A 26,421-nucleotide genomic window follows, 5' to 3' on the forward strand; every position below is an offset into this window, starting at 1 on the left:
GAAGCCATCGCCAGGCAGGCAAAACAAAAGCTCATATTATTTTAGAATTTCCCTCCAATTTAGGGGCTTGTCTCCTCTCGACTTCCTCCAAATATTTGTTGAAGCCAATAGCCCGGGCGAGTCAATAAGCAGCCACTTCCATTTATGCGCAAAGTTCTCAGTGACCTCCCAGTTCTTCGGTTCCCATGAATTTCCCCATACCAGTAATGTCGCAGCAGTGTTCCTCGTATCCCAAAAAGCCATAAGATCATGACATAAGTCATCATCATCAAACGAATCACCAGCCAGGATCAAACGGTCACGCATGCCTGGGAATGGAAAGAAGTCCAGCCAGGGATGGTGCGGTATTTGAATTTGGACAGCAGTCGGCTGCAAGCTAGGTGGTATCCCCTCGGCCGTAAAGCCAGGTTGTGTGAGATTGAAGATGGAAATGGAATCGTCACTTTTCATCCAATCAGCGGTCATCCCTATAGCAGCAATATTTTCATTGATGGCGCGATGAACATTGACTCGGCTGAGACTTATTAGATGGTCTCTTTGAGGACTTCCATGCAAATAGCTTCGGTAGGCTGTAGCTTCAAACCATTCCCGAAAGCGAAGTGCATGTGGTGGCGCGATGGCGCATTCGGATATAACATCGTATCCTTCCTGGGTCGCATTTGAGAAGAAGGGGAAAGACACCGTCGAAGGTGACTTGAAGAATGAGGTCTCAGCATTAACCTGACCCAAAGCATGTGATCCTGATGGATCATGTTTTCTCATCCCTGGGGGAAGTCAGCATTTAAGATCCTCTGATTATAATGGCAGTCGGTACACGCACGGTAGCGTCGTTGGTTCAGCCGATTCTGTAGTTTCCTTCGCTCCTTCGGGTTTATAACACCCGTCCAATCATCTTCGGCGGTTCGAACGCCGGCTTGTTGTGGCATCGTGGCCAGCGCAATGACCTTTGATTCTGGGGCATTTTTCTCCATTGCGGCGATCGTTCATGTATGATGACAGGTAGGTTGAGATCTCTAAGGGACATTGAAGACAATGGCAAAAGTACGCTGACAACTATCTCCACTCATTCCAATCTTCCGTTCCAGTGCGACAGTTGATTGGGCCTTCCAGTGTTTCCTTCCAAATCAAAAATCTCATTGGACGCCGATAACAGGTGGATTCAGAGTGGATACAACGGGTTGCGCTAATGCAAGTTGCTTACGGCGTTCCCTGGTTCGGGGCTTGGCAATCGAAGACTAATGACCTCAGTTCTATAGACAGCAGCAAGATTTGGTTTATCACAAATTTCTCTCATGTTGGCAAACCCCTTGATTCTAGCTGTGTGCTTGTTGGCATCTGTCCCCGGCGCACAATGTCGACCTGCGGCTCCCCCTCCAACAAACATTCCAGTAGTCCAGCCAGGCAAAGCTGTTCACACCCATCAATACGATCCAGATGATCTTCGATCAATGTATGTCCGTCATACCAAAACCAGATGTCTTTTCCCTGAAGAAGACTCTCTTCCTCGCGGTACACCCGACTCGTTTTCCATCGATCAGAACTGTGACTTTTGGATCCAATCATACGACCCCCCTATATATCTACCGAAACAACCTCTTTAGTATGCTTGACAACAGATGAGCAACTGAGGCGTTCTATTCTGCAATGTTTGACTTCAAACTTTGCTCACATGGATGAAATTGAGAAAGCGATTGACCGGCATTGTTATCATATTTCATCCAACCCTCACATGCGCATATCTCTTGCCAGTGTTTTCGAAAATATTGGACTTCGTTGGGTTTGTTTTCTATGTTTTGCTGTAGGCTGGCTCTCTCTCTGGATTATCAGATATCAAGGCCAACCTGATAAACATGATCTGTCTGAATACCAAGCCGATCTTGGAACGACGAGTGTGGGAGACAAATATGACGTGTGAAGAAAGCTGGACTGAGATTGCGGTTAGTTATTTTGACTATCCGATTTGTCTATCCTGTGAAATGCCCCATTAAATTTGATTTCCTACTTTTCATATTTCTTGTCTTTCTCGTTCATTTTAATGCGAGTGGATTACCAGGAGGAAGTAATAATTTTAAGTATTAACCATTGAAGTATTGTCGAGCACTGAAACCGATCCACAGGGTATTGTGTAGAAAGAAATGTGTGAACATAGAAAATAGAGAGACAAAAAAGAGCAACATCTCAATTTCCATGTCACTCACTGTGTAGAACACTCACTTCCTATGGGATCTTAGTCACTATGTCGGTGGCTGCTTATCTTCAAATGCCCCATTTACCTCGGTCACATTTTAATCTCGAGAACTAATTGTACATCGATGAACTGTTCAGACAAAAAGGCTTGTTAAGCAGACGCAACCGACAGTCTATATCAGTTCTTCCCACAGACCTACAGTTCGGAACGCTTGATATCAAGGCCAGAAACAAATGAGCGACCTCTCATTCCACTGCACTATCCCCCTTATTCTAAACGAGATTCGTCTGGAAGAAGTGGGTGAGCTTGTCGAAGGGAATAAGCTCGGTGCGATCGTAAAGGTCAACGTGGCCAGCTCCGGGCACCCAGAAAAGCTCCTTCGGCTCGCCCGCGTTCGCATAAGCGTCCTCGCTAAACTCGCGCGAGTGGGCCTGGTCACCAGAGATGAAAAGCATCGGACGGGGTGAGATGGTCTCAATGTCGTTGAACGGGTAGAAGTTCATGAACTTCGTGTTACTCGAGAGCGTTGGGTGTGTTGTCAGCTCCGGTGTGGTGTCCCGAGGCGTAAACTCGCCACGGAAGGTACGGTAGTAATCGTAGAATTCACGTCCGACCGCAGTCGTGTTTGCTGTGAGATTATTCGGGGTTCCACTGGTGTACTGAACCTCACCACCATCCACCTCGGTCCAGCGCTGGTTCGCCGCCTCAGCAATAACCTCCTTACGCTGCTCGACGTCTTGGGAGTGGCGAAGAGCGTGGCGGGCAACAGTACCCATGTCGTACATGCTAGAGGTCGCGATGGCCTTCATGCGCGGATCGATCTTCGCGGCGCTGATCACGAAAGAGCCACTGCCACAGATACCGAGAGCTCCAATCCGCTCACGATCCACATTTGTGAAGTTTTGCGAGCCGAGATAGTCAACTGCAGCACTGAACGCCTCTGCGTAGAGCTCGGCCGACACTGCATTGCGTGGTTCACCTTCGCTGCCGCCCCAAAACGGGGCGTCCAGCGAGATTGTAACGAAGCCCTGTTCGGCCAATTTGGCGGCGTACAGATTGGCGCTCTGCTCTTTCACTGCACCCATGGGGTGGCCGACGATGACGGCCGGCATGTCGGCACTGCGATTGAGGTTGTTCAGAATGAACATGTTACCGGCGACAGTAGTCCGATATTGAGTTGGGAAAGTGACCGGCTGGACCGTCACATTGTCACTGCGGTAGAAGTTGTCTGCTCCGTAGGACATATTCTGTGCCATTGCCGAGATCGCGTTGCTGATGGCCATGAGGCCGAGCACGGCTTTGTTCCCTTTGTTTATTTTCATGGTGTTGTCGTCGGTTGGGAGGAAAGTGTGTACACTGAGATCACAACACGATTTTTTGAGAACAGGGTGCTATCTGCCTACAGCGACAGACCGATGGTCTTATAGTTGGCGGTGGGGTTATTTTACCCTGCCACTTCCTTGTCACGAATATTAAAGTCAGCATCCGAGATTAGAAATACATTATGTCTTCTGCAGGATATGCCGAAGCCACGCGTCGCTGATAACATTATATGCGAACTAAACAAGGTGTTGAGTACTGAGTGTTATGCTTGGCGCATTCCATATGTAATCAAACGGCTTTCATTCTTCATGCCTTAATGTAAGGTTTGGCGCTAATGCAAGATGCTGACACCTTAATCTTGTTTCTTGGATGTTGTGTCTCCACTAGGTACTCAGCCATCAAATATTACACACACATGTATTCTGTAACAAAAATCCTTCAATATAAAGCATTCCATGGTAAATGGCGACAATGTGCCTAATGAGAGAGCTGTTCTAAGTAACATTCCTTGCAACGATACAAACGAGAAGCCGAGTCCATTATGCGGTGATGAATTGCATCATATAGTAGCCTGGTTCTGTTACTGCATGCAGACAATAAGTGACAAAACAGATCCGGAAGTCGTGAAAACGGCATAGATCATTGTCGTGTCCATGTTCCCCAGGTCTGAATGATCGACGTGGGATCGGTCCAGACTCAAAAAAGGGTAATTCTACCCGTTAACTTCTCATGTCTTTACCTTATGTGGCTGGGTCGCCACATATGTATGGCATACGGAGTACTCCATGGCCTCTAGTGGCTGACTTTGCTTCCATGTTGGCTCAGTAACCTGGTAATGATCTGCATCCATGACGTTCGATAATCATGCTGCCTAATTTACTGAGTCGAGATGTCCCGCCAAGAAACCCTTCGCAATATCATAGCCACAGTGGAGGGCCTTTCTCTTTCTACAACGGTCATGATTGGATGGGAAGTATGAGCATGCAGCCGGTTGGACACGCCAAGATTTTGGCTACGAATGAAGTCTTGGCTCTCCCGGCTCGGACATAATGGGAATAACTTGAACTCGAAATTAGAAATTCCACCTACGGCAGCAATACGAGGCTTAATGCTATATCGGCTAGGGAGTCACAATTGCACTTCCGAAGCATTCGAGAGACATATATACAGTCATAGGCCATAAGCACCTTCGCGCCCCCCACTTTTATCTAAACAGCTATAATTTCGTTGACACGCTCGAAAATAAGCGAAAAGAGGCGAACAAGAGAGGCCAAAGTAGGCAAAAACAATGCGTGAAACGATATAGTGCGAGGCTTTCGTGTAGACTCTACCCAATACTTCATCAGTTGCGCTGTGTACACACTCATGAGCCCTGTTGTAATAAACTTTCCCCCTCTACTGCGAAGGTGATAGCGTATTCGATCAGCCGCATTATTGTTCTCTTTGGAGCCAATATGGATGGAAAAGACAGAATGCTCCTCTTTGCCTTTGTATCTCTGGCACTGAGTACGGCAACGGTTATTTGCGACATTATATGCATCATAAACTTTGATCGAGGCTTCAAGAGGATCAATGAATCGAAAGGTGATGCTGCACGCGAATCATATTACTTGCAGCCTGCTGATATACTCCCCGCCCAGACGCGTTACACTTCCCAACCTCCCTCGCGTCTCACAGTTGATTAGCGTTAGAAATATATCTTAGAAGATTGAATGCATGGATACATAATATTTACTCAGTACACCACAGAGTACTTGTAAACTTGAGATCGGTTGGAAGATCTACCCCAAAATATATATTTCGGCAAGTAGGCGATACCTCGAAACTTTATTAATTTAAACATTCTTCTTCGCTCCACAACTTACGTGGGACCCGTGACGTTTTGGTAATAAAGAGACTAGGGAAAATTCTCATTGCAGAGGAAACGCAATGTTATATAATTGAAAGTAGATTTGGTTTAATATCAAGTGAGTGCACTATATAACTAACCAAACTAAGACTTGTAATGACAGTGGTTACCGCTGATGCGGATTGAACGGAAACATAAGAAACACCTCGTAGACAGGAATGACAGCTGGATCGAACCTCCGGATAGTCACTGCTTCTACACTATAACAAATAGTTCATAGTCACTGGCGCCCTGCTGTGGCTGTGATGATCTATGAGCCTGTAAACCAGTGATTGATTGACATACCGGGGCACTTCATTGAAATTTCTCATGGCTGCCTTATCACGGTATTGTAGGCTATTAGCCAACTCAATGAGGCCGCTCAAGTCACACACCCGGGTTGGGCTACGACCGTGGCTGCCATCCAGTTTGGTGACCAGTGGGCTGCTCACGCCATACTCCAGGGTTGCCCTGTGGCTGTGGTTGCCATCCAGTTGGATGACCAGGGGGCTGCTGACGCCATACCCCAGGGTTGCCTGGCTGCAAGTTAGGCTGCTGGTTAGGCGGCTGTCCTTGCCAAGCACCATGGGGGTTGCCCTGTGGCGGTGGTTGCCATCTAGTTGGATGACCAGGGGGCTGCTGATGCCATACTCCAAGATTGTCTGGCTGCCAAATAGGCTGCTGGATGGGAACCTGATCTTGGCCAATGTTGTGCTGAACAGGGAATTCTCCGCTCGGGAATCCTGTCTCGCCGGCATTAGGTCCAATGGGCCCGATATCCGGCTGCGGCTGGAACTTCGATCCATTGCAAATAACACCAGCGGGAGTGAACTGGCATCCCCTTCCATAGGATTCAGTGGGACAGAACTGGAATTCCATGCACTCGCCAGAGGCAATAGCGCAGTGTTTACCATTGAATCTCTGCGTGGGAGGGCAGCGAGGCTCTGTTACTGAGACACAATCTTGGGTAGCCTTGTCATGTATGGTGCCAGGTGGACATTGAGGGGGCTGATCTGCGCTGCATTTGTTGCCATTGAACTTGAAACCTGGCGGGCACTGGGGATCGATGTTGGAGAAGCAGTTCTCTCCATCGAGGTGGGTTCCGTCAGGGCAGAGAGGCTTCTCACCAACACAGGCCTTGCCATTGAATACAAAATCTCCACAATTAGGAGTGGCGCCGGAGATACATTGGCCGTCCTTGAGGGTGAACCCAGGCTCACAGTGTTCTTCGACGATACGGGTGCACCTTCCACCCTTCCAGAAGAACTTTTCAGGACACTCGGGTCCCTCTGAACTCTCACACCGCCCATTGACAAGACGTTGATCGGGGGCGCAGCTGGGCTTTCCGTAGACGCAGTTCCCGCCTTGCAGTTTGGTATTGGGAGGACATTGAGGAGGAATCGCAGTTAGGCACAATCCATCTCCGTTAAGTACAGATCCCGAAGTACACTTGGGGGAAACATTCGAAACACAGCGGGTACCATCGAATGATGCATCATCTTTGCACTTGGGCTGGCTCGCAGTGGTACAATCTCCACCTTGATAGATTCCGTCTTCACATACGATGCCACCTTTACCCACACAGTGCTTGCCATCCCAAGTGGCATTTTCATCACAAGTTGGCTCGGCATAACTGACACACTTGCCTCCTTCAATATTGGTGTTTGGGGGACAAGAAGGAGGGCCTCGAAGCACACAGTCACTACCGATTAGAACCGTTCCCTGTGCGCATTCCGCCTTCTTTACAAGGGTGCATTGATTTCCGTCCAGATAGCTGTCTTCTGGGCACCGAGGAGAGCTTTGCAGAACGCAGCGAGTTTTGTCCAATTTGAAGTTTGGCGGGCAGTGTGGTTGAGGATTGGAATGCTTCTCACACCGATTGTTGATCGGAGTGCTCCCATCCGGGCACTTGCCATCAATCGCCTTTGTGAGACAAATCTTTCCGTTCCATGCCATGTCGAGCGGGCAGCAGCGCGATGAGCCAGCTGCGTTGCTAATAGAGAGAGTTGTGTCCATCTCACACTGCAACTGACCAGTGTAGATGCATTTGTTATTGTCCAGCTCCGTCTCGGGTGGGCACTGAGGCATTTCGATAGTAGTACAAGATTCAGTTCTGGGGTTGTAGCTACTGCCATCACGGCACTGAGGTCCGATATTCGAAATGCATTGTCCGTTTCGAGGAGTTGTGTTCTCTGGGCAACCTGGCACCTGCTCCGAGATGCATCGTGTACCGGTCGTGTCGAAGGAAGTTCCTTTGGGGCATCTGGGTGGCTTCTCATCAACACAGACACCTTCTTCGAGCTTAGAACCATCCGTGCACTTCGGTCCGTTGAGTGATGCGCAAGACCTTCCGTTGAAGCGTTCACCATCTGGGCAGACAGGGGGTCCTTGGGCAACGCAAACATTGCCGTTCAAAAGATACCCAGGCCCACAGCTAGCACCCCCTTCCAGGACGCAGTGATCGCCTTGCGGAATGGTTCCTTGGTCGCAGGTAGGGGGCTGAGTGGTAACACAGAGACCATCCTTGAGCTCATATCCAGCATCGCAGGTTGGATTCGTATGGAAGACACACTTGTCTCCAACACGAGAGCTTCCATCAGGACAGATGGGCGCGCTCAGGATACAGGCATGGCCATCAAACTCTGTGCCGGTGGGGCAGCACTTGACATGCCCAGAAGCCTGGTCGGTGGTAGGTACAATATCATCGAGGGTATATTTTCGAAGGGCGGTCTGGCCAGGGAAACTAGACTCAGCCTGGCAGACCGAAACTGAAAAGAGCACAGTAAAGACCGCCTGGATCTTCTTCATCGTGTCAATGAAAGATCTGAATGACTGAAGGAGTACCTACAGCCAGGTGATATAGTCAACTATTTATATCTACATTTATTCCAAGATCTTCGCTCTCGAGCGAGCCACAGGCCTTTGTCATCCTGTAATGTCAAAACCCCCTCTTTTTTCTGGTCTAGACAGATACATTGCAGATCATTCGCCGCTCACAACATTTGGGGGAATACATGAGGGCTGTGAAGGGATATCGCGGATGTAGCATTGCATCAAATGCCTCCGCCGAAAATGGAACTGAAACTGAGATCTGAAGTTAATGGAGCTAATACTTCTTCAGCTACATTGTCTATCAATATTGGTCAGGTGTTACACGGCAGTTGAGAGCTTGGGGCTAATCCCACTAGTGCAGGTTTCCTGCAGCTTTGGAGAACAGCCGAATACGGGGCCCCGGACGATCTCGGGGTCCAGGAGTTTGTGTAACTTCTCTTTATTTTATTCTAACTTTTATTTGTATTTTTTATATTTTTGCTTCTTCTGTTTTCAGACGAATGAGAAATAATGCTGGCACATAAGAGGTATGCAGGGAGGTTGAGATAGGTCTCAGCCGTGCTGCAGAAATTTAACCTGCATCCGCGGCCTATATGGTCCCGACACACTGTAATAATACATACATCATCAAGAAAATGCCATCTGGTGAGATTGTTCTTTGCAGTGAATATCTACAAGTGAAATCATCTGGGGCAAAACCCAACGTACGAAGTGAAAATGAGCCATCATTTAGGTTATGGGACGGCCCGAGTCGCGATCATCACTACTCGGTTCCCCACAATATGCAGTCTATGCAGGTTTTGCAGATTATGGATTGCCGGCACTTGGCTCAGCCAGCCACAATCCAATCTTAACTTGCATGTGTAACATTGATGTTATGAAACTTGACCATGTAATTTCACGCTATGCACACTTACTACGTGTCTTATGGGTCCATAATACCAATATGGCTTGTTTCGAGGTCAGTCAGGATTGTATCAAACTAGCCCCGTGGTCTTTTGTTTCGCCGGGAGCTACGACAGATAAAACGGGACTACTATATTAGGGTTCCCACTGACACGGTCGCATTGGCCAGTCATATACAATCTTGCTTGTAGTTTCTTTTCTAAACGATCTAGATCAAGATACTGTAACTACTGGTTTGGTATACCCGCTAGCTAAAAGGAAACGGGGAGTGACAATTGTCCCTGGCCTGACTAGGTGTAGATCCCCACATGATCAATTCCACCGTCATGGTCCGGCATGAAGATTAATAGCAATAGCTGATAGACCGCTATTTGAGAAATCCTAAAGCTGTTGGTCTGTGTTACATCGTCAGCAATTATAGACAGTTTTCAGACGGAGTGTAAGGATGGTATTCACTGTTGGTTGCGAGGGACTCGCCTGTATGAGTTTGTCGTAGCGTCCCGCCACCTGGCTGATCGTTACTCGAAGCTAAGTATGCTCTGTGTATTCAATTCAAGTCGATGTAGGCTATGAGGGATTTATGATCTATAGTGACGTGCTGTGGTGGATCATTTGGTAACGGGAATCGAGTAGCTAGGCATTCCATAGGTACCCACAAGGATAACGTAGTGTAAAGGAGCAAGGGAGAGTGCAATGTGAGTAGTGCAGGGTTTAGTCAATTGTGGCGAGCTGAAGAGTGCTTTGGCAGCAATAAAGCTGCAATTTTTAACGAGATCAGCCACAGCCTTCCCCTTGTTGGACATTGTGGTGCGTATTGGAGGACAAGCAGCATGAAGCCGAGACAACCAGGTAGGAGAAGAAACGTATAAGTACCTAGCTCTTTCCCAGCCAATTCTCTCATATCCATCATCATCTCATTCTATCATCTCTAAAGCAAAGCAAAGCTTTCCAACCACTTCCAACGTTTTCACAAACAACATACAGTACGCTCTGCCATTGGACATCATCGGAGACTGGTTACTAACTCTCGAAAGACTCATCAAAATGAAGTTCTCTGTCGCCACCATCGCCGTTCTGGCCACCGCTGTTACCGCTCAATACGGCCAGCCTCAGCAACAGTATGGCCAGCAGGCCCAACAGCCCCAACAGTACCAGCCATTCCCTCCTCAGCAGCAGTACAATCCTGTATACGGCGCTCCAACAGCTCAGGTCAATAAGTACTCTCCGGCCGAGTACCAGGAATGGCACCAATGTGTTGACAGCTTCCTCGATGGTTTCAACATCGGCAAGGACGGCAGTGCCGCTGGCTGCCAATACTGGTCCTGCATTGAGGGTGTCGCCACCAAGTATGGCCGAGGAGGTGCTCTTGCCACCGTTGGCAACCTCGTTAGCAAGGGCTGCGCTGTTTCTAACATCCTTCCCGTATATAACCCCTCCCCCTCGCTCCCATATGCATTTTAGTTGCTGACCAACATTTAGCGCTGGATTTAGGTCCCATCTATAAGTGGGTGAAAAGAGATAGCACCTGATTCCAGTCCCACCGAACATACCACGCCGTCCCACATGTTACATAAGGCTCGTCTGGCTAAGGTGCTATTGTTCATTATGTCTTGCCTTGGTTCGGGTTTTTGTCAGATGAACATGTCTGTTTTCCCCGTTCCTTTATGTGAATACAAAGGCTATATATAGTTTTATCGCTCAATGAAACGTTGTGGGTTTTCGATTTGCTGGTTTACTGTGCTTGTGTAGTAGAAAGTAAATGATTAATTGAGACTTCTATCATTTGATGAAAAACAAACAGGAGATTGTAATGATACTAGGCCATTATAAGAAGAAGTTCAGAGTGTGTTACGCTCATCATACAGAACAGACAAGTTTCTGTTCCCGGGACTCCCTTTAAACGGTGTTCGGGTTTGTACGTACCTTCTATGCAATCACTTCTTGGACTCACTCTGATATCACAAGACAGAACAAGACTTCTGGCCTTAGCCTTCACTGGGTACTCTCCGATTAAGACAGACACACTTAGGGGAAGTGGAATTTTCAGCCAAGCCATTTCATGGATCACTTGAAGCCAGCATTGAAGACTTGGCTTGATGACATAGAGCAGAAGCGGTTCAACTTTGACTCTCGAGGGGCTGTCAATGATTTCAGGGACAAGGTGAATTGGTGGGTATCAAATGTTGACCTTGGGAATGTTGAAAGGAATCGGGATGCGTTTTATCCGTTTTAGTCGGAAACAAAGTTCGCGTTTCTGACAAGAATTGAGAAATGAAACGATATTTCAATTTTATTTCTTGTTGAAGAGAGAGCCATCACAGCACTTTTGGATGAAGTACCGGTAAATTGTACAGTATTATGGAGGGTCAGTTGGCTCGACCAAGCAGTTTTGTACACTCATATTTTGGTAGCTGCACGTAATCATCAGTTGTCCAGCTGTTACTCGCATCTAATCCCGAGATCAGTGCCGGGACGCGGTAGACAAACGGCAATAAACATATCGTTACTTACAAACAAACATCAACGCCGGCTCAATGACTACACAACTACATACCGTGAGAAGATCCTCCCTGTACGTTGATATTTTCAACGGCATGCAGGACGACGTTCGACGTCGTATATATACTTTCACAAACGATATCAAAAGGTGTTTAAATATTCCATTTTCTAAAATAAATGAGTATTTAAAAACTTTTACACACAATAATTATGATCAATTTTATGTGAAATCGAACTCCGTGTAACTATTTTTTTACTTTTATTTCTAAGTTTACAGCATGTTTACTCGTGGAAACGAAACAGTAGGACTGGTAGAAGATTGGCTATTTCAGCAGACAGCTTGAATAAATTCAAATATCCTTTTAAGCGATATCTCCTCCTATCTAATCAAAGAGACAATCTTGAAACATGCAATGTCGGAAAGAGAAGCTGAATTGTTGCCTCAGGCAGATTTCCTTGAACAACGGATCGGCATGCCAAGACGGTCCAATTCTTCACCTCTCCACTATACCACTACGCTAAGATCGTGTTTTCCATAGCCACTTGGAAAATACCCACAAAAGAACGAATATAATTGGCCAGGTCAAAAGAATACGTGATATTTATTAGTCACGCATACCTTATTAACCTCGGGATGGCTTAATTTGTGAAAAAAACTCCATCTGGAGAAAGGGGCAATTGGCTTGGCCAAACGTGGTACGGCGCGGCAATTTCTGATTCTGAAACAATTGCTGAAAGAACACTCTGGAATGCTTAATCCATACAGTAGCCCAGTCAGACAAGCTTCCCTCGCCTATGTGGAGAGGCTCTAGTCGCAGGCTCTGGGTATTAGTGACACGATCGCATGTAATTGTTAAAGAATAACCAGCGATGCGGATCTAAGGAACTGTGATGTCCCACTTTATCTCGATCAAAAAGTTAGCCTAGGTGTTCGTAGAGAGGTCCACTTAGATTAAAAACCCTGACAGTGGAAAACTCCAAATCATTCTCTGACTCCCGTTCATCAAGCTTACTCACTTTCATTCTGAGTCACGGAAAATGGATGAAGATCGGGAACAACGCGTATTATCTTCTGATGTCGAATTCAACGACCCAGAGCTACAAGATGATACCAAGGGAAAAGGCTCAGGGCCAGCAAGGGATGATCCGTTTGGATCTGAAGAAGTCGCAGAAGTGAAATATCGGACGATGAACTGGTGGTAAGTTTCTATTCCTATCCGTGGGTCAGGGCTACAATATGTACCTAACAACTACACAGGCAATGTGGAATGCGTGAGAGGAACCCCTTTAATAGTCCCGCCATCTACTAAGAACGATTTGTAGTCATGATTGCTGAAAATACTTCTTTGGGAATTCTCTCTATTCCATCGACTGTTGCTGTTCTAGGAATGGTTCCGTATGTATTATGAGACAGGCAGCTGCCGCAGTTACACATAACTAACTCTGAATCATAGAGCTGCAATTCTGCTTGTCTTTTTATCCACACTATCCTGGTATACTGGCTATATTATCGGGCAGTTCAAGATTCGGTTCCCGCATGTCCATAGTATGGGCGATGCAGGAGAAATCCTATTCGGTCGCCCCGGACGTATAGTGCTGGAGATCGGACAGCTTTTACTTCTGATCTTTGTTATGTCAAGTCACATCCTAACAGGAACAATCGTACTCAGCACTATCACTGATAACGGAGCCTGTGGTATTGTGTTTGGTGTCGTTTCGCTAGTCATTTGCTTCCTCGGTGCGCTTCCACGCACAATGGCCAAAGTATATTGGTTATCACTTATCTGTGAGTATACCCTAATTATGCAGGTGATAAGATTATCATTCATATAACAAAGATGGCTGATCATTCTACTTTTCTCCTGTCAGCGTTTGTAAGTATTCTTACAGCGACGATAGTGACCATGGTCAGTATCGGGGTTGAATCCGAGGGTCCTATTGAAATCCATGTCGTCCGACAGGTCAGCTTCTATGAAGGATTCCTGGCATTCTGCAATATCATGTTTGGATTCAGTACGTCTTGATTCGTTTTCATTCGCAGGCACAACAATGGCTAATCTTCAATCATTAGTTGCCCATGTGACCTTTTTCGGTCTTATAGCAGAAACACAAGATCCGAAAACCTTCCCCAAGTCTCTGGCTATGCTTCAGATTACAGATGGCGTCATGTATCTTGTATCTGGCTTGGTCATCTATCGATTTGCCGGACCAAATGTCAAATCTCCCGCTCCTTCTTCGGCGGGTCCGCTCATGAAGAAGATTTGCTATGGCCTCGCAATTCCAACGGTTTGTTTTGCCCAATTTCCATATATACAAGGCCGGCATCTTTGACTAATGCATTATAGGTTTTCATTGCTGGTATAGTCGTTGGTCACGTCGCCTGCAAATACGTTTACGTCAGGGTCCTGCGCGGCTCTGCTCACATGCATAAGAGAAGCTTTGTGGGCATTGGAACATGGATCGGAATCGGAGGTCTTCTTTGGGTTATTGCTTGGATAATTGCCGAGTCAATCCCGGGATTCAATGATCTTCTTAGTTTTGTCGTATGTTTGGCTTTTTTGCGTGATGCTTTACAATGCTAACTTCCCAAAAGAGCGCACTGTTTGGAAGTATCTTTAGTTGTATGTTTTTATCCCTTCTTCAAAGCTTGCCTCGCTGCAGGACAATGCTAACGTGAATATTTGACACAGTTGCTCTTCCCGCTGTCTTCTGGTTCTACATGAACAAGGGCCGGTATTTTTCCACTGCCTCAAAGGCTTGTTTGACTGTTCTCAACCTTGTCATCTTTGCAATCGGTTGTTTCATGGTCAGTTTTCGCATTCACCTTTTAGTTTCCGTCGAATACTAATGTGTTTTAGTGCGGAGCCGGTCTTTATGTCTCGGGTCGGGCTCTTAATGAGACCGCTTCCCACCACAGTTGGTCATGTAGCGCAAGTGACTAGTTGTCGTAAGACGGGCCAGGATCGTTTCTTCCTCATTGAGAATCGCCTTAATAATTTCGATCACAGAGCGTGGGCCCAGACAAGCATTTGTTTTGCCAATGGTGCTACATACTAAACTACCTGAGAGTACAGGACTAATTAGTGAACATATTAAAGAACCTGTACTAAGAGACTTGTCCTTATCAGCCTCTGATTCGGGCGAAGCTCGTTAATGTTTCCGGCCTACTTTAGCCTCTCTTTTTTCGCCTCCATTTTGCCCATTTTTGAGTGCCTCGAGCTACTCATATAGATTTTAGAAATTTCCTATTAGAGTTTTGTTGAAATGCTAGATCAGCCGGTGAAGTGCGTCCGATTGAGTTCCCGAAACGATATAAAGCACTTGAAAATTCAGGCAATATGCTCTATCTCTGTCTTGCTGGTAGATTTCACGTCTACAGCATCAATAACTTCTTGCTTTTCTGACTTCACAAAGAGCCGGGAGCTCGGATGGGCAGCAGGGCCATCGAAGACGACAGCAATCTCCTCCAGGGTGCGACCTTTCGTCTCGGGGAAGAAGAAGTAGATGAAAATCAAAAACACGGCGAGACAGGCAAGATAAACAAAATAGAACTTCCAGGCCAGAGCAGCAAATGCGATCGGGTTGACATATTGGTTGAAGAACCCAGCAGCAAAGACTACCGTCAAGCAAAGCGACAAACCCTTCGCGCGCAGATGATAAGGAAGGATTTCGACCGGGTACGCAATTGACAGTGGGGTATAGGCGATGGCATATGAACCGAAGAAGAGGAACAGCATGGCAACAGAAGCGCTACCAGCTGGTTTGATGTGTCTCTCTGCAAAGACAGCGGATAGTGCAGTTACGGCTGAGAAGAAAACGAGCATTAATGCGGTCGATATCATCCATAGTGGTCGCCGGCCGTATCTTTCCGTTGCGAGGGCACCGCCCACTGCGCAGATGCCGTTCCATATTTGCAGCGTAAGGTTGATACCTGCCTGTTGGCTTGAGCTGGTAATGCCCACATTCTTGAGGATCGGTGCGAGGTAGTATGAAACGATACCTATCCGGAGAACGGAAGTTAGTACTAAGTTTTTCAATGCAGATGACGAAAGAAGCGTGAAACATACCATTTCCAGCCCACTGGATCATGAACCCAACAAGAATACAAATCATCAAACGATGGATAGCACCGCGAGTAGAGAAAAAGGCCCCCCACCCGCTATCCTCGGCCATTGTGTTCTCAAATTCGATGGCCTCACAAATTTCCCGATATTCAAACAAGACCAATTCATCTGTGCGATCTCCATTGGCATGGTAACGAGCGAGAATATCCAAAGCCTCTTCTCGGCGATTCTGTGATACCAGCCACCGTGGACTCTCGGGAACAATAAACAACCCAAGCAATTGCAGAGCTGGGAAGAATGCTTGCATCAAGCAAGGAAACCGCCATGACCAAGAATTGAATAGGTAAAGAGTCGCAAGGGTAATAACAGCAGAGAGGATTGCTCCAAAGTACCAGACAGACTGGAATATAGCGGTGACCGTGCCACGGTGTCGAGGATGAGCAATCTCTGCAGTCAACGGAGGAGCAGCAGTTTGCGAAAATCCCAACCCGATACCCATCATAAGGCGGGTACCGAAGAAAGCCCATCGACCTTGTGTGGCGGCTTGAATGACAGATGCACCCACCATGATGGCCGATCCGAGCGCGACACACTTCTTGCGCCCAAAGTGATCTGCGAAATATGATGCTGGGATAAAACTAGGTACTCCACCAAGGGAGACACCGGCGATGATCAAGCCCAGTATATTGGAATCGACATCACCAAGATCTTGCATGACTGTGACAATGTCAGCTCGAGCCCCCCATATGGGGTATGTGTGGGCAGCATACAGATAGGCAGAGCTTGCAGGCCATTCATGAGGCTTCCGTCATACCCATTTGCCGCTGCTGAAGTGAACATAAGTCCTATACCTAGGTTGAGACGGGAGAGACCTGGGTCTTTGATCCATCGATCTTTGGTGTTGTTGGATAGAACACAGTATACATCTCCACCTGAGCTGGTCACAACACCTGCAGCAACCATCTTCGTGTATAGAAAGGAAAAGGTCAAAGATATGCACAATGTCGTCCGTCGCTGGGAATAGTGATAATCGAGAGGGAGTTGGATATTTCAGGTCCCATGGCGGCCTTTATATGCGTGAGGCCGGTATGTATTTCTTTGGTCGCCAAAAATTGTAACAAGTGAGAGAATATCGGCAGGTTGGCAACAAACTCGGTTCGTGAGGAGCCCGAGAGTCCAAGCTCTTCTTCTCCACGCGTCCAGCCCTCCCCGGATTCTCGTCTGGGGTAGACCAACCCTCCAAATCGAACAGCGCTAATCCAACAGGGGGAAATTACTGGTTAGTTTCTCGGGAAGATTATCGGGAGGATAATTTTCGCTTTGTGCTCGGACGCCATTTCAGTCGGTTGTGGCGCTGGTAAATTTCGGAGAAATTCTCGGGAAGATTCTCGGGGTACATGTATACATCTTGCAAATTGGCATCTCAACTTGGATATAACTTGTTGAATTTCGTAGCTTTTAATCGCGTTATTGTTGTCTTCAAACCCTGCACTGTTTTCATATCTCCCAACCTGAACCATGACAGTCGGATCCAAGCCCCAGTCATCCACAGCTAACAGCAGAACCTGGTGGAAAGAATCCTCTGTCTACCAGATCTATCCCGCGTCGTTCAAAGACTCGAATGGCGATGGTATCGGCGATATACCGGGGATCATTTCCGAACTGGACTACATCAAAGCCCTGGGTGTAGATATAGTCTGGCTCTCACCTATTCTACAGTCACCCCAGATAGATATGGGATACGACGTGTCTAATTATTATCAAATTCATCCGCCATATGGTAATCTCAAGGACATGGATATGCTTATCGAGGGTATTCATGCCCGAGGGATGAAGTATGTCATGGACCTTGTCGTGAATCATACATCTGATCAAGTATGTTCCTGCCTTTCTGCTTTATTTTTCACTTCCGGGACAAAGATTCTAACTGTGTGTATAGCATGACTGGTTCAAACAATCGCGGTCTTCGAAAGATAGCCAGTTCAGAGATTGGTATGTTTGGAAGAAGCCCAAGTATTCATCAGACGGCGTACGACAGCCACCGAACAATTGGGGCTCCTACTTTGGTGGTATGTTGAGTCTTTATTTTTGATTCCGCAGCTTTCATGAAAGAATAAACTGTTTCTAACGACTGCGAAAGGATCCGCCTGGGAATATGACAAGAAAACCGACGAGTATTATCTCCATCTCTTCGCAACCGAACAACCAGACCTTAACTGGGAGCACCCAGAAGTACGCGCTGCCGTACATCAAATCATGCGGTACTGGCTTGACAAGGGTGTCAATGGGTTCCGTATGGACGTCATCAATTTCATCAGTAAAGACCAACAATTCCCCGATGCACCTGTTGATCCGAGCAAGACATATCCCGAGGGGTCGAAATATTACGCTTGCGGGCCAAGACTTCATGAATACCTACAAGATATTGGGAAAGTATTGCAGGAGTACGATGCATTCTCTGTTGGTGAAATGCCATCTGTCTATGATCCAGTCGAGATCTTGAACGCGGTAGGCTTCGATCGTCAGGAACTAGCCATGGCATTCCAATTCGAGATCATGGATCTTGATCATGGCGCAGAGGGCAAATTTTTTCCTGGCAATCTCCGTCTCAAAGATTTGAAGTCGGTCGTCATGAAGTGGCAGTCATTTATGTATGAAAACAACGGCTGGAACGCGCTATATCTTGAGAATCACGACCAGGGACGCAGCATATCTCGATTTGCATCGGCGGAGCCAGAATACCGCGCTCTGTCTGGGAAGATGCTAGCCACATTTTTGGGTCTGCAGAGTGGAACGCCATTCTTGTATCAAGGTCAAGAACTGGGGCTAGTCAATATTCCGGAAACTTGGGGTATCGAAAAATTCCGAGATCTCGAGGCCATCAACTTTTGGAACGAGTTCGTTCGAGGGAAGCCGGAGCTGCATGAGCAGACATTGAAGGAAATGCGACTTAAATCGCGAGACAATGCACGGTTGCCGATGCAATGGGGCCCCGGGAGATTTGCAGGATTCACCTCTGGGGCTGTTGCCCCCTGGATTGATGTGAACAATGACTACCAGAGTTGGAATGCGGCTTCCCAGATTTCTGATCCATCTAGCGTTTTCCAATATTGGGCAAAGATCCTCAGTCTGCGGAAAACGTGGGTGGACGTCTTTGTGTATGGATCATTCACCCTTATTGACGAGAGCCACGATGATCTGTTTGTATATTCAAGATGCTTTGACGAGGCTACTGTGGTAGTGATCACAAACTTCTCCTCAAACGAGGTGACTTGGCTTGTTAATAGTCAGGTATCACCGACTCTTGCAAATGGGACGATTCTGGTGGGAAATTATGAGACACGCAAATCGATGGAAAGCACCGGTGGAAAAATCACATTGGGCCCATTCGAGGCTGTCGTGGTACTTGACAATCGATCTCAAAGTTGTCTCCGGCCGTGAAAAATAGCTGAATGTGAAGGAGCATTTGTATTAAATTTAATATGACTCTTCACTATTATCGTCGACTTCGTCTATGCGTTCGTTTATGGAATAGGTAGTCTCGTAGGCGGCGTCAGATAAAGCTTGGAGCTCAAAGGCAGGCTGTAGGGGAACATCAGATTCAGCTATTCTCTTTTGAAGCCAGTTCAAACTGCCGCCGCTCCCGTTCAATCTAGCAAGATAACAGCAGAACTCGTGAAGTATTTGGCGAGTCTGAACGAACATATCAGGTGGGAGAGAGTGGACACAGGTAATCACGTCTAGCAATGTGTTTGTAATATCGCACAGTTTAATTTGCTAATATCTTTGTCAGTACCGGAGCCAGACTGCAAGCAAAGCAATATCTTACCATTCCTGGGCCGTGAGCAACAAGTGCATCCATAGACACAGTCGAGATGGACTGCAACGCATCCCTTGACACATGGGCTGGGTATATGAAAGACATGCTATCATCAGTCGGTTCGCTTGACATGGAGACATTCCTCAACGAGAGCTGCCACACAAGCATACGTAGCCACTGCTGGGTGATAGAGACATCGCTCCTCTGTAACTCATTCCATTCTGTAGGCCATTGACGGTGCTGGCGAAGCTCATTTTGTATGCGAGAGAGAGTTTCTCTGCTGCAGCTTTGCTGTTCTGTCCCGGTGCAAGGGTTGGCGTCTATGAGAACACCATCAACCGATACAAAAAGATGAACAAGGCTATTGAAAGCCTGCAGTACCTGAGGCTCGCTTTGGTTGTCAGTTAAGGGTAGACTGATAGACTCTGAAAGACAAGTCCCAGTGCCATGCTGCATTGCATGTCCTCTTTCTGTGACATACAAAAGCCAAAAGGTTCTTCGCATGTAACTTTCTTCTTCGGTATTCAAGCCACAATATGTCTCCTCGTTGTCGAGTCCCATCAACTGACACAGTGTGACTGACTCCCGCAGTAGCAGCGATGTTGTCTGCTTTTTTGATTTTGTGCCATAATATATGTGAAGGAACAAAGGCACAAGAATAGCTTCGTGTGTGGAGCTTTCGCGATATTCATACATTGAGCGACATCGCTCCGCTTCAGCAGCAAATCGGTCCGTTAATGCCATCGCGTCTCCTTCATGCGGAATAGAGGAGTCGTTCTCTTGGTTTTGAGCGAGGTCCAGTTGTAGACTGGCACCGGTACTTGCACAAAGTGCAAAAGCCAAAGCACACATTTCGCAATCATTTGGGTTGGTTTGGAGTGCAGTCTTCAGCCGTATAATGTCAATTACTGGCCATACTGGGTACATTCGCTCATTGTATATCTCTAAATACGCCAGGACATCGCTGAATGCGATGGCTGACTTCCATTCGAGTACTGACAAGGAGGCCGAATGAGGTGCAACGCATGGTTCATGGTTCTCATTATTGAGGTTCTGCAATTGCTTGTTGACCCTTGCCAATGTGCTTTTTCGAGGACCTTTCGGACCTGATTTCCCACATTTTTTCATGAATGCACATTTGAAGCCGGCCCTTGCGCAATTTGAACAAGGTATTTTGCCAGTACATCGGACCTTTCGGATAGCGCATGCATCACAGGCTCGTGGTCTCGTCATCTCAACTGCAGCAAGGGTTACGTTGATGAGCTAGGCGAAGAGCAACCTGTTGCGCAGTTTAAGCCTCGGGAGAATTCTCGGCGAAATTTGCGGGGCAGGGTCAGAGCCTCCGAAGCCAATTTTATTTTTTAGAACTGATACATTTCATTCATTAACCCTTACTGTAGAGAAAAGCTTCAGATATACAACAGGTCTTAGGTCTTAGCTTTTCTGCTTTTTTTTTTGCTTTTGAGTTATACTTGGGTTGCTCTCTTTTCCCATTGCCATCGGCGGTGAGAATCCTCACCACTTGGCCCTCCTGTTTTGCCAGGTCTAATTCTGTACGAGAAAATGTATCTTTTTCTTTTTCTATATCATCGATGTGCACACCATATACTTTGCAGCGACTCGATATCCACAGTTATAGGCCATAACTCCTTTCTCTCCCCCGCTTGTATATAAACAACTACATTCCGAGGCTCACGAAAATGGACAAAAGGAGGTGAAAAAACAGAGGCCGAAGTAGGGCGAAACAATATATGAAACGGTATACTCGTTTCGAGGCTCTTGTGTAAAGACTGTCCCATACTGCATCAGTGGCACTATATACACACATGACCATTTTGTATGAACCCTGTATTTTACTTGAGTTGACAATCCATGCGTCGGCTCTTACAACCCGATTACAGAAAACCATATTCCACGTCCAGCACTAACAGACACCATCACCAAGCTTAACAGACTCAATGGCCGACGAGTGGATGAAAACGCTGCAAACGATTTCGAATATCGGCCTCGGTCAGATCCAGTGACAGCGCTTTATTGAGATGCGGTAGACAATCCTTTTTATTGGATAACGCTCGGCAACCAGGTCTCTCCCCCTTTTCTCTTTCTCTTCAAGCTGTCCAGCCTTTCTTTATTATAAATGACTTGTATTCTTTGCTTCCCCCTCCAATTCTTAAACACTGGGGTTTGGGCGCATCTTTTCATGGTAGAAAATATGTGCAATAAGTTAGGAAGTTGATAAATTATGAAAATTCCCCCTATTGTGGGGGTTTTTACCTGTGGGGAAGAGACCAACCTCGCTTCACGAGGTTGGGCTAGTACAGTAAGACGGCTACTGATTGGGAACATCGCATGATCGACAGTTTCGAGCCCTTAAGTACATCCGCGCGAAAAACACTACGAATTTACAATTTACGGCGAGATCGCGACGGCCCGTACTCCCGTGTCGGCAGGGTTTCAACTTTACAGCCCCCTTCAGCCGCTTGGTCTACCCGGGGATCATCGGGCTCGGCGCTCCTTCCTAGTTCGATCTTGGTACGGAGTCTGTAATGTACAATTATTTCAAAGATGGAAGGCAATTACTGATGACTTTAACCCGAAGAGTGAGGTGTCTCCCCATTCAAGTATAGTAAATATAACCAAATCAGCGGTTCAATAGTAAGCTGGGAGTGTTAGTTGACCGAGAATTTGGCCCTCAGCTTGAAGTCTTGAGGCACTCTTTCTGGCGACTCGCAGGATACAGCAGGCAAGTAGATCGGTACTTTTGCCATCCTTGCCGCCCATGCTAGTGGAGTCATCTGTTTGTTCATTGCCCATTGGTTTATTATTGGTTCTTTCACACTTGTAGTTTCGTGTATGTACGGGTTACGCCCAAAGCGGTTCCCCTACCGAATCCTTTTTGCCCTGGAGAAGCGCTGTCTCTGTCCCCACACCAGGGGCCAAGCCTACACCAGGGGCCAAGATTTTTGGCCCCAAGTACATGAGCAACATGAGTCTAGTAATAGCAATACCGCGACATAGCCCAAAATATCACGTGTATCTTACCCTCCTTGGGCACGAGTTCTAATCAAACTAGTCGATGAGATCACAACTTGGCATTTCCAAGTTTCTCGGGATCGAAAGCCGAAGGTGCGTGAGGCTTTCTTGCCTATCAGCAATGTCTTTGGTGCATAAGAAATCGAAGTTTACTCCTTACCTGAGGAAAGTGACTGCAATCGGCACTTGCCTGGCCCTTTTCCTTTGGGTTGCCACTACCCTCGGCTATCACGGATCAACAAACTTGTCCGATAGGGACAACTCCAAGCCACCCCGATATGCCTTTGCCACCATTTTAACGACGGAAAATGACTTGGAGTTTCCAGATATACAAGAGCCTTACCTTCAAGCGGCAAGGCTACTCACCTTCCAGCTACTCCGCAACCCACGCACGCGGAATAGGATTGATAATGTTCCATTTCTTATCTTGGTCACTCCAAATGTACCTCAAAAGCACCGCGATGTTCTGCGCAGAGAAGGAGCTACTGTAATTCCAGTTGAGGCTCCTGGCAGCGACTGGGGTTCCCTCGAGTCGCAACGCTGGAATGGCCTTATCGCCAAGTTGAACCTGTGGAAACTCGAAGAATACGACAAAATTGTGTTCCTGAACGTTGACTCTGTCATATTCCGCCCTATCCATGAAATTTTCGAAGATCCTGCGACAGTCAAGCGTGTCACCATCGACCCCACCGCCAAAATGCCAAAAAATTATATGATCGCCGCACCGCACGACTCTTGGATGAACTTGAATACGCAACTCATGTCCGGTCAAGGGTTTGACCAGAAGAGTCACCTGGATAATGGGTTCCTTATTCTACGTCCCTCAAAAGATCTCTACAACTACTACATCAGTCTGCTCCACATACTGGATAAACATGACTCCGGTCATCTTGAACAAAATCTTCTCGACTACGCTCATCGAGCAGACGGTCCCATGCCTTGGCAAATCCTCGGATTTGGATGGAACCTGAAAGATGCAAGCCAGTCTGATTATGAGAAAGGATTGAAATCGATCAATCATAAATGGTGGCGCCCTATCGCAGACAATTTTGTCGGGGATCGTATCGTAATGTCAATGGATGAGATGACTGCCTTTTTAAACCACTGAGTAGAATTTCGCAATGAGTCTACAATTCTAGCTATACATTAGTTTAAATCAATTTTTCACGCATCTCGAACCTATGTACATTCATTATATTGCCGGCTGAGTAGACAAAAGAGATGAATAAGTGAAAATCACGGGCGTGCTGTGTTCAAGAGGGTCTTCGCATAGTCAGGTTGAAGCGACTGATTTCTCTGCCCAGTACCTCGTAATTTTCTATGTGCTTCCTACAGGCATCGTTGCTAATACAGTATGATCCAAAAGTGGATATAATACGGAGTGTGTACGTATGTGGCTAGTAAATCGACTACACACTTGACCCACAGTGGTACTCAACATTATTGAAGTGGGGCCGGAAACAAATCCAGATTCTTATTTACGCCCATTGTGGCCCACCCAAAGTACTGGTGCATACTAAAGGCGGTTCGAGGGGGCCAAATTGATAAAGCCGGGTGAAGCACTGCCTCAGGTCGGGAATGATTTAGAATTGTATCTTTGCTACTTAGTGGTAATCCTTAGCAGCCATCCATGCGCAGATAAAGGTATGAGCAGATGGTCGTTCAAGTTCAGTTGCGGCAACACCTCGGTCTAGGTGCCAATGCTATTCATCAAAACAAATTTCGAGAGTAAGGATTTTCCGAAATGTGAGTTCGTTCTGGGCTATAGATGATTCACAAGGGCGCTACAATACATACATGTATACGTAGTTTAACGTTAAGCGACGTATGAACATATGTAGGGTCTTGGTCTGTGCTGCGCAGATATCCCATAATGGGAATGGTTCAGGAATGCCTCCCCTAACCCCCGTGTTGGTCTAATTTCCGAGTTGGATACAGCCAGGGGAAATTGATGATCTTTTTCTTTTACCCGAACATCCCTACCTATTCATCCCTCTAGTGGAAGTACAATTCAGCTAGTAACCCTCTTTAAAACTTACTAAGGCTCCCCTTGATATTACATTCTTGACCACAGCCTTTATCTACATCTTTTGCTCTTTATCTCGACAGTAAAGCCTTGTGTTTATCCCATTCAAGGTTGCTGTGATGTCTGACACCTCCGGCTACGCACTACGCAGGAATGGCTCTTGTCTGAGCACCGAAACAGATTGCGGTCTAACTACTCCTCCGTTTCATGCCTGCTGTCCTGGAAATACGTTTTGCCCAGGGCCTCAGTACAACGTGATTTGCTGCCCATCTAACGCCGACTGCAGTAATTTGATTGGTAAAAAGTGCGCCGATAGCAAGGCAGATCTCTACTCGTCTACCTCTGACATAGCGAGTGAAGGGTTTTGCTGTGAACGAGGCAAACATGCCTTCACATTGGAGGATCAGGGAGTCGGATGTGCAGACCAGTTGTCTGACCTACAAGTCAGCATGACCCAGCTGGGGGCTATTTCTTCTGCTTCAGGTACATATTCGCATATTATCCTTGACCAGTGTAGATCATTTGCTGATTATATGATTAACGAGATACAGCTACACCCAGTTCGACATCATCCACTACTTCAACCGCATCTCCAACCGTATCTCCAACACCCACAAGCTCTAATGAAGCAAAGCCAGCTTCGAAAACCGATACTGGGGTGATTGTTGGCGGCGTCGTCGGTGGTGTCGCTGGCGCAGCGATCTTGATTGCGCTTCTGTGGTTCTTTTTACGTCGTCGAAACAAACAACAAGCAAAGGAAAAACAATCTACGTCTTCCCCTTCTATATACCACCCTCAGACGCCTCAAGCACATCCGTTAGAGCTCAATGCCGAGAAAGAACACCACATTGTCGAACTATCTGGCGGGCCTATCACCTACCAATAACGCAGCTTGTCGAGAGCATGGCTCGAAGAGGTCTGAGCTGAGCTTCAATGGCGGTGGTCGAACATCGCCTCGTGGAAGTCAGTATTCCCTTATATGCTTATACGAATGTGGTCATACGCGGTTAATGTCCATGGTGGTAAAGATTCCCTTCTGCTTTAACTTATTCAAAGACCATTTGTTGTCCGCTATACCCGAAATCCTATAAAGATTCCTGTTCTGACGCGTGACTCAGGACAATTTAATGTCTTAAGTCGCCGAACAACGAGGCCGAACCTCAAGAGGAAACCATAATACTTGCCCCCTCATTTCCAGTTGTTCTTCAGGTAATTGAGAGGTACGATTGCCACGCCTGAGCTCGATATTGAGGATAACCAGATTATTGCCTAGTGAAGAGGAGACCCTAAGGGGGAACACGACCATGCCTGTCTGCGAACCAGGTACGCCCACAAGGGCAGTGGGAGATACAGAGAGGGAAGAACACTTAGACGTGGTAGTGGAAGAGAAAATGGTGTCTGTATTACCATCCTGTAAGCTATGAGGTCATATATACCACACAAATGCTTTGTGACAGCCCTCCTAGCAACTACTCAACTGGTGGGAGCCTGTTCCGATGTTGCACGTATGTGTGCTTTTAGTGCTTTTATTTTGAGTGTTTTGATGCTTGTCGAGTTGTGTCAGACTACTGTAACAACCAATTTGGTCCACATTGCTGTGATCCATATGTTTGCGACCGATCCAATACAATCGGGGGTATTTGTGTGGACCTTGGAAGGTTCCAAGGACATGAGCTTGACAGATTAGTTCTAGCTAAGACATTAGTTTATTTTAGTTTATAGTGGGGAAAGAAGTGTGCCTAAGGCTGAGGAGACTGAGGATTCAGGATTTATAGCTCCTTTGCAAGTAAGCAGCTATAACAAGGGGAAATTTTCTTCAAATGAATATATCTTTCACAATTC

The 26,421-nt window shown here is 46.8% G+C and overlaps 11 protein-coding genes across 11 annotated transcripts; 5 read left to right on the forward strand and 6 right to left on the reverse strand.

Moving 5' to 3' along the window:
* Positions 1-36: 36 nt before the first annotated feature.
* N7446_001323 (bZIP transcription factor) lies at positions 37-971 on the reverse strand (the record flags this gene model as incomplete). The annotated part of the gene is made up of 2 exons (XM_058510072.1): positions 37-764; positions 821-971. 2 exons carry the CDS (start codon positions 969-971, stop codon positions 37-39), a joined length of 879 nt encoding a protein of 292 aa, XP_058375608.1.
* Positions 972-2,460: 1,489 nt separating this feature from the next.
* On the reverse strand, positions 2,461-3,510 carry N7446_001324 (alpha/beta hydrolase; the record flags this gene model as incomplete). The annotated part of the gene is made up of 1 exon (XM_058510073.1): positions 2,461-3,510. The coding sequence occupies one exon, from the start codon at positions 3,508-3,510 to the stop codon at positions 2,461-2,463; it is 1,050 nt and encodes a 349-aa protein (XP_058375609.1).
* A 2,294-nt stretch (positions 3,511-5,804) lies between these two features.
* On the reverse strand, positions 5,805-8,207 carry N7446_001325 (uncharacterized protein; the record flags this gene model as incomplete). Its single annotated transcript, XM_058510074.1, has 1 exon — positions 5,805-8,207. One exon carries the CDS (start codon positions 8,205-8,207, stop codon positions 5,805-5,807), a length of 2,403 nt encoding a protein of 800 aa, XP_058375610.1.
* Positions 8,208-9,745: 1,538 nt separating this feature from the next.
* On the reverse strand, positions 9,746-9,940 carry N7446_001326 (uncharacterized protein; the record flags this gene model as incomplete). The annotated part of the gene is made up of 1 exon (XM_058510075.1): positions 9,746-9,940. The coding sequence occupies one exon, from the start codon at positions 9,938-9,940 to the stop codon at positions 9,746-9,748; it is 195 nt and encodes a 64-aa protein (XP_058375611.1).
* A 241-nt stretch (positions 9,941-10,181) lies between these two features.
* N7446_001327 (uncharacterized protein) lies at positions 10,182-10,598 on the forward strand (the record flags this gene model as incomplete). The annotated part of the gene is made up of 1 exon (XM_058510076.1): positions 10,182-10,598. One exon carries the CDS (start codon positions 10,182-10,184, stop codon positions 10,596-10,598), a length of 417 nt encoding a protein of 138 aa, XP_058375612.1.
* A 2,076-nt stretch (positions 10,599-12,674) lies between these two features.
* Positions 12,675-14,578, forward strand: N7446_001328 (uncharacterized protein; the record flags this gene model as incomplete). Its single annotated transcript, XM_058510077.1, has 10 exons — positions 12,675-12,835; positions 12,895-12,908; positions 12,960-13,032; positions 13,091-13,422; positions 13,527-13,649; positions 13,708-13,922; positions 13,982-14,179; positions 14,230-14,257; positions 14,327-14,442; positions 14,495-14,578. The coding sequence occupies 10 exons, from the start codon at positions 12,675-12,677 to the stop codon at positions 14,576-14,578; spliced, it is 1,344 nt and encodes a 447-aa protein (XP_058375613.1).
* Positions 14,579-14,965: 387 nt separating this feature from the next.
* Positions 14,966-16,663, reverse strand: N7446_001329 (uncharacterized protein; the record flags this gene model as incomplete). The annotated part of the gene is made up of 3 exons (XM_058510078.1): positions 14,966-15,636; positions 15,704-16,417; positions 16,471-16,663. The coding sequence occupies 3 exons, from the start codon at positions 16,661-16,663 to the stop codon at positions 14,966-14,968; spliced, it is 1,578 nt and encodes a 525-aa protein (XP_058375614.1).
* Positions 16,664-17,218: 555 nt separating this feature from the next.
* On the forward strand, positions 17,219-19,141 carry N7446_001330 (glycoside hydrolase family 13 protein; the record flags this gene model as incomplete). The annotated part of the gene is made up of 3 exons (XM_058510079.1): positions 17,219-17,575; positions 17,640-17,769; positions 17,841-19,141. 3 exons carry the CDS (start codon positions 17,219-17,221, stop codon positions 19,139-19,141), a joined length of 1,788 nt encoding a protein of 595 aa, XP_058375615.1.
* Positions 19,142-19,177: 36 nt separating this feature from the next.
* N7446_001331 (fungal specific transcription factor domain-containing protein) lies at positions 19,178-20,372 on the reverse strand (the record flags this gene model as incomplete). The annotated part of the gene is made up of 2 exons (XM_058510080.1): positions 19,178-19,393; positions 19,530-20,372. The coding sequence occupies 2 exons, from the start codon at positions 20,370-20,372 to the stop codon at positions 19,178-19,180; spliced, it is 1,059 nt and encodes a 352-aa protein (XP_058375616.1).
* A 2,302-nt stretch (positions 20,373-22,674) lies between these two features.
* On the forward strand, positions 22,675-23,661 carry N7446_001332 (uncharacterized protein; the record flags this gene model as incomplete). Its single annotated transcript, XM_058510081.1, has 1 exon — positions 22,675-23,661. The coding sequence occupies one exon, from the start codon at positions 22,675-22,677 to the stop codon at positions 23,659-23,661; it is 987 nt and encodes a 328-aa protein (XP_058375617.1).
* Positions 23,662-25,028: 1,367 nt separating this feature from the next.
* On the forward strand, positions 25,029-25,465 carry N7446_001333 (uncharacterized protein; the record flags this gene model as incomplete). The annotated part of the gene is made up of 2 exons (XM_058510082.1): positions 25,029-25,062; positions 25,131-25,465. 2 exons carry the CDS (start codon positions 25,029-25,031, stop codon positions 25,463-25,465), a joined length of 369 nt encoding a protein of 122 aa, XP_058375618.1.
* Between the last annotated feature and the right edge of the window lie 956 nt (positions 25,466-26,421).

The sequence above is a fragment of the Penicillium canescens genome, assembly GCF_028828765.1.
Source record: "Penicillium canescens strain IBT 15451 chromosome Unknown utg000002l_segment0_segment0, whole genome shotgun sequence".
NCBI lineage: Eukaryota > Fungi > Ascomycota > Eurotiomycetes > Eurotiales > Aspergillaceae > Penicillium > Penicillium canescens.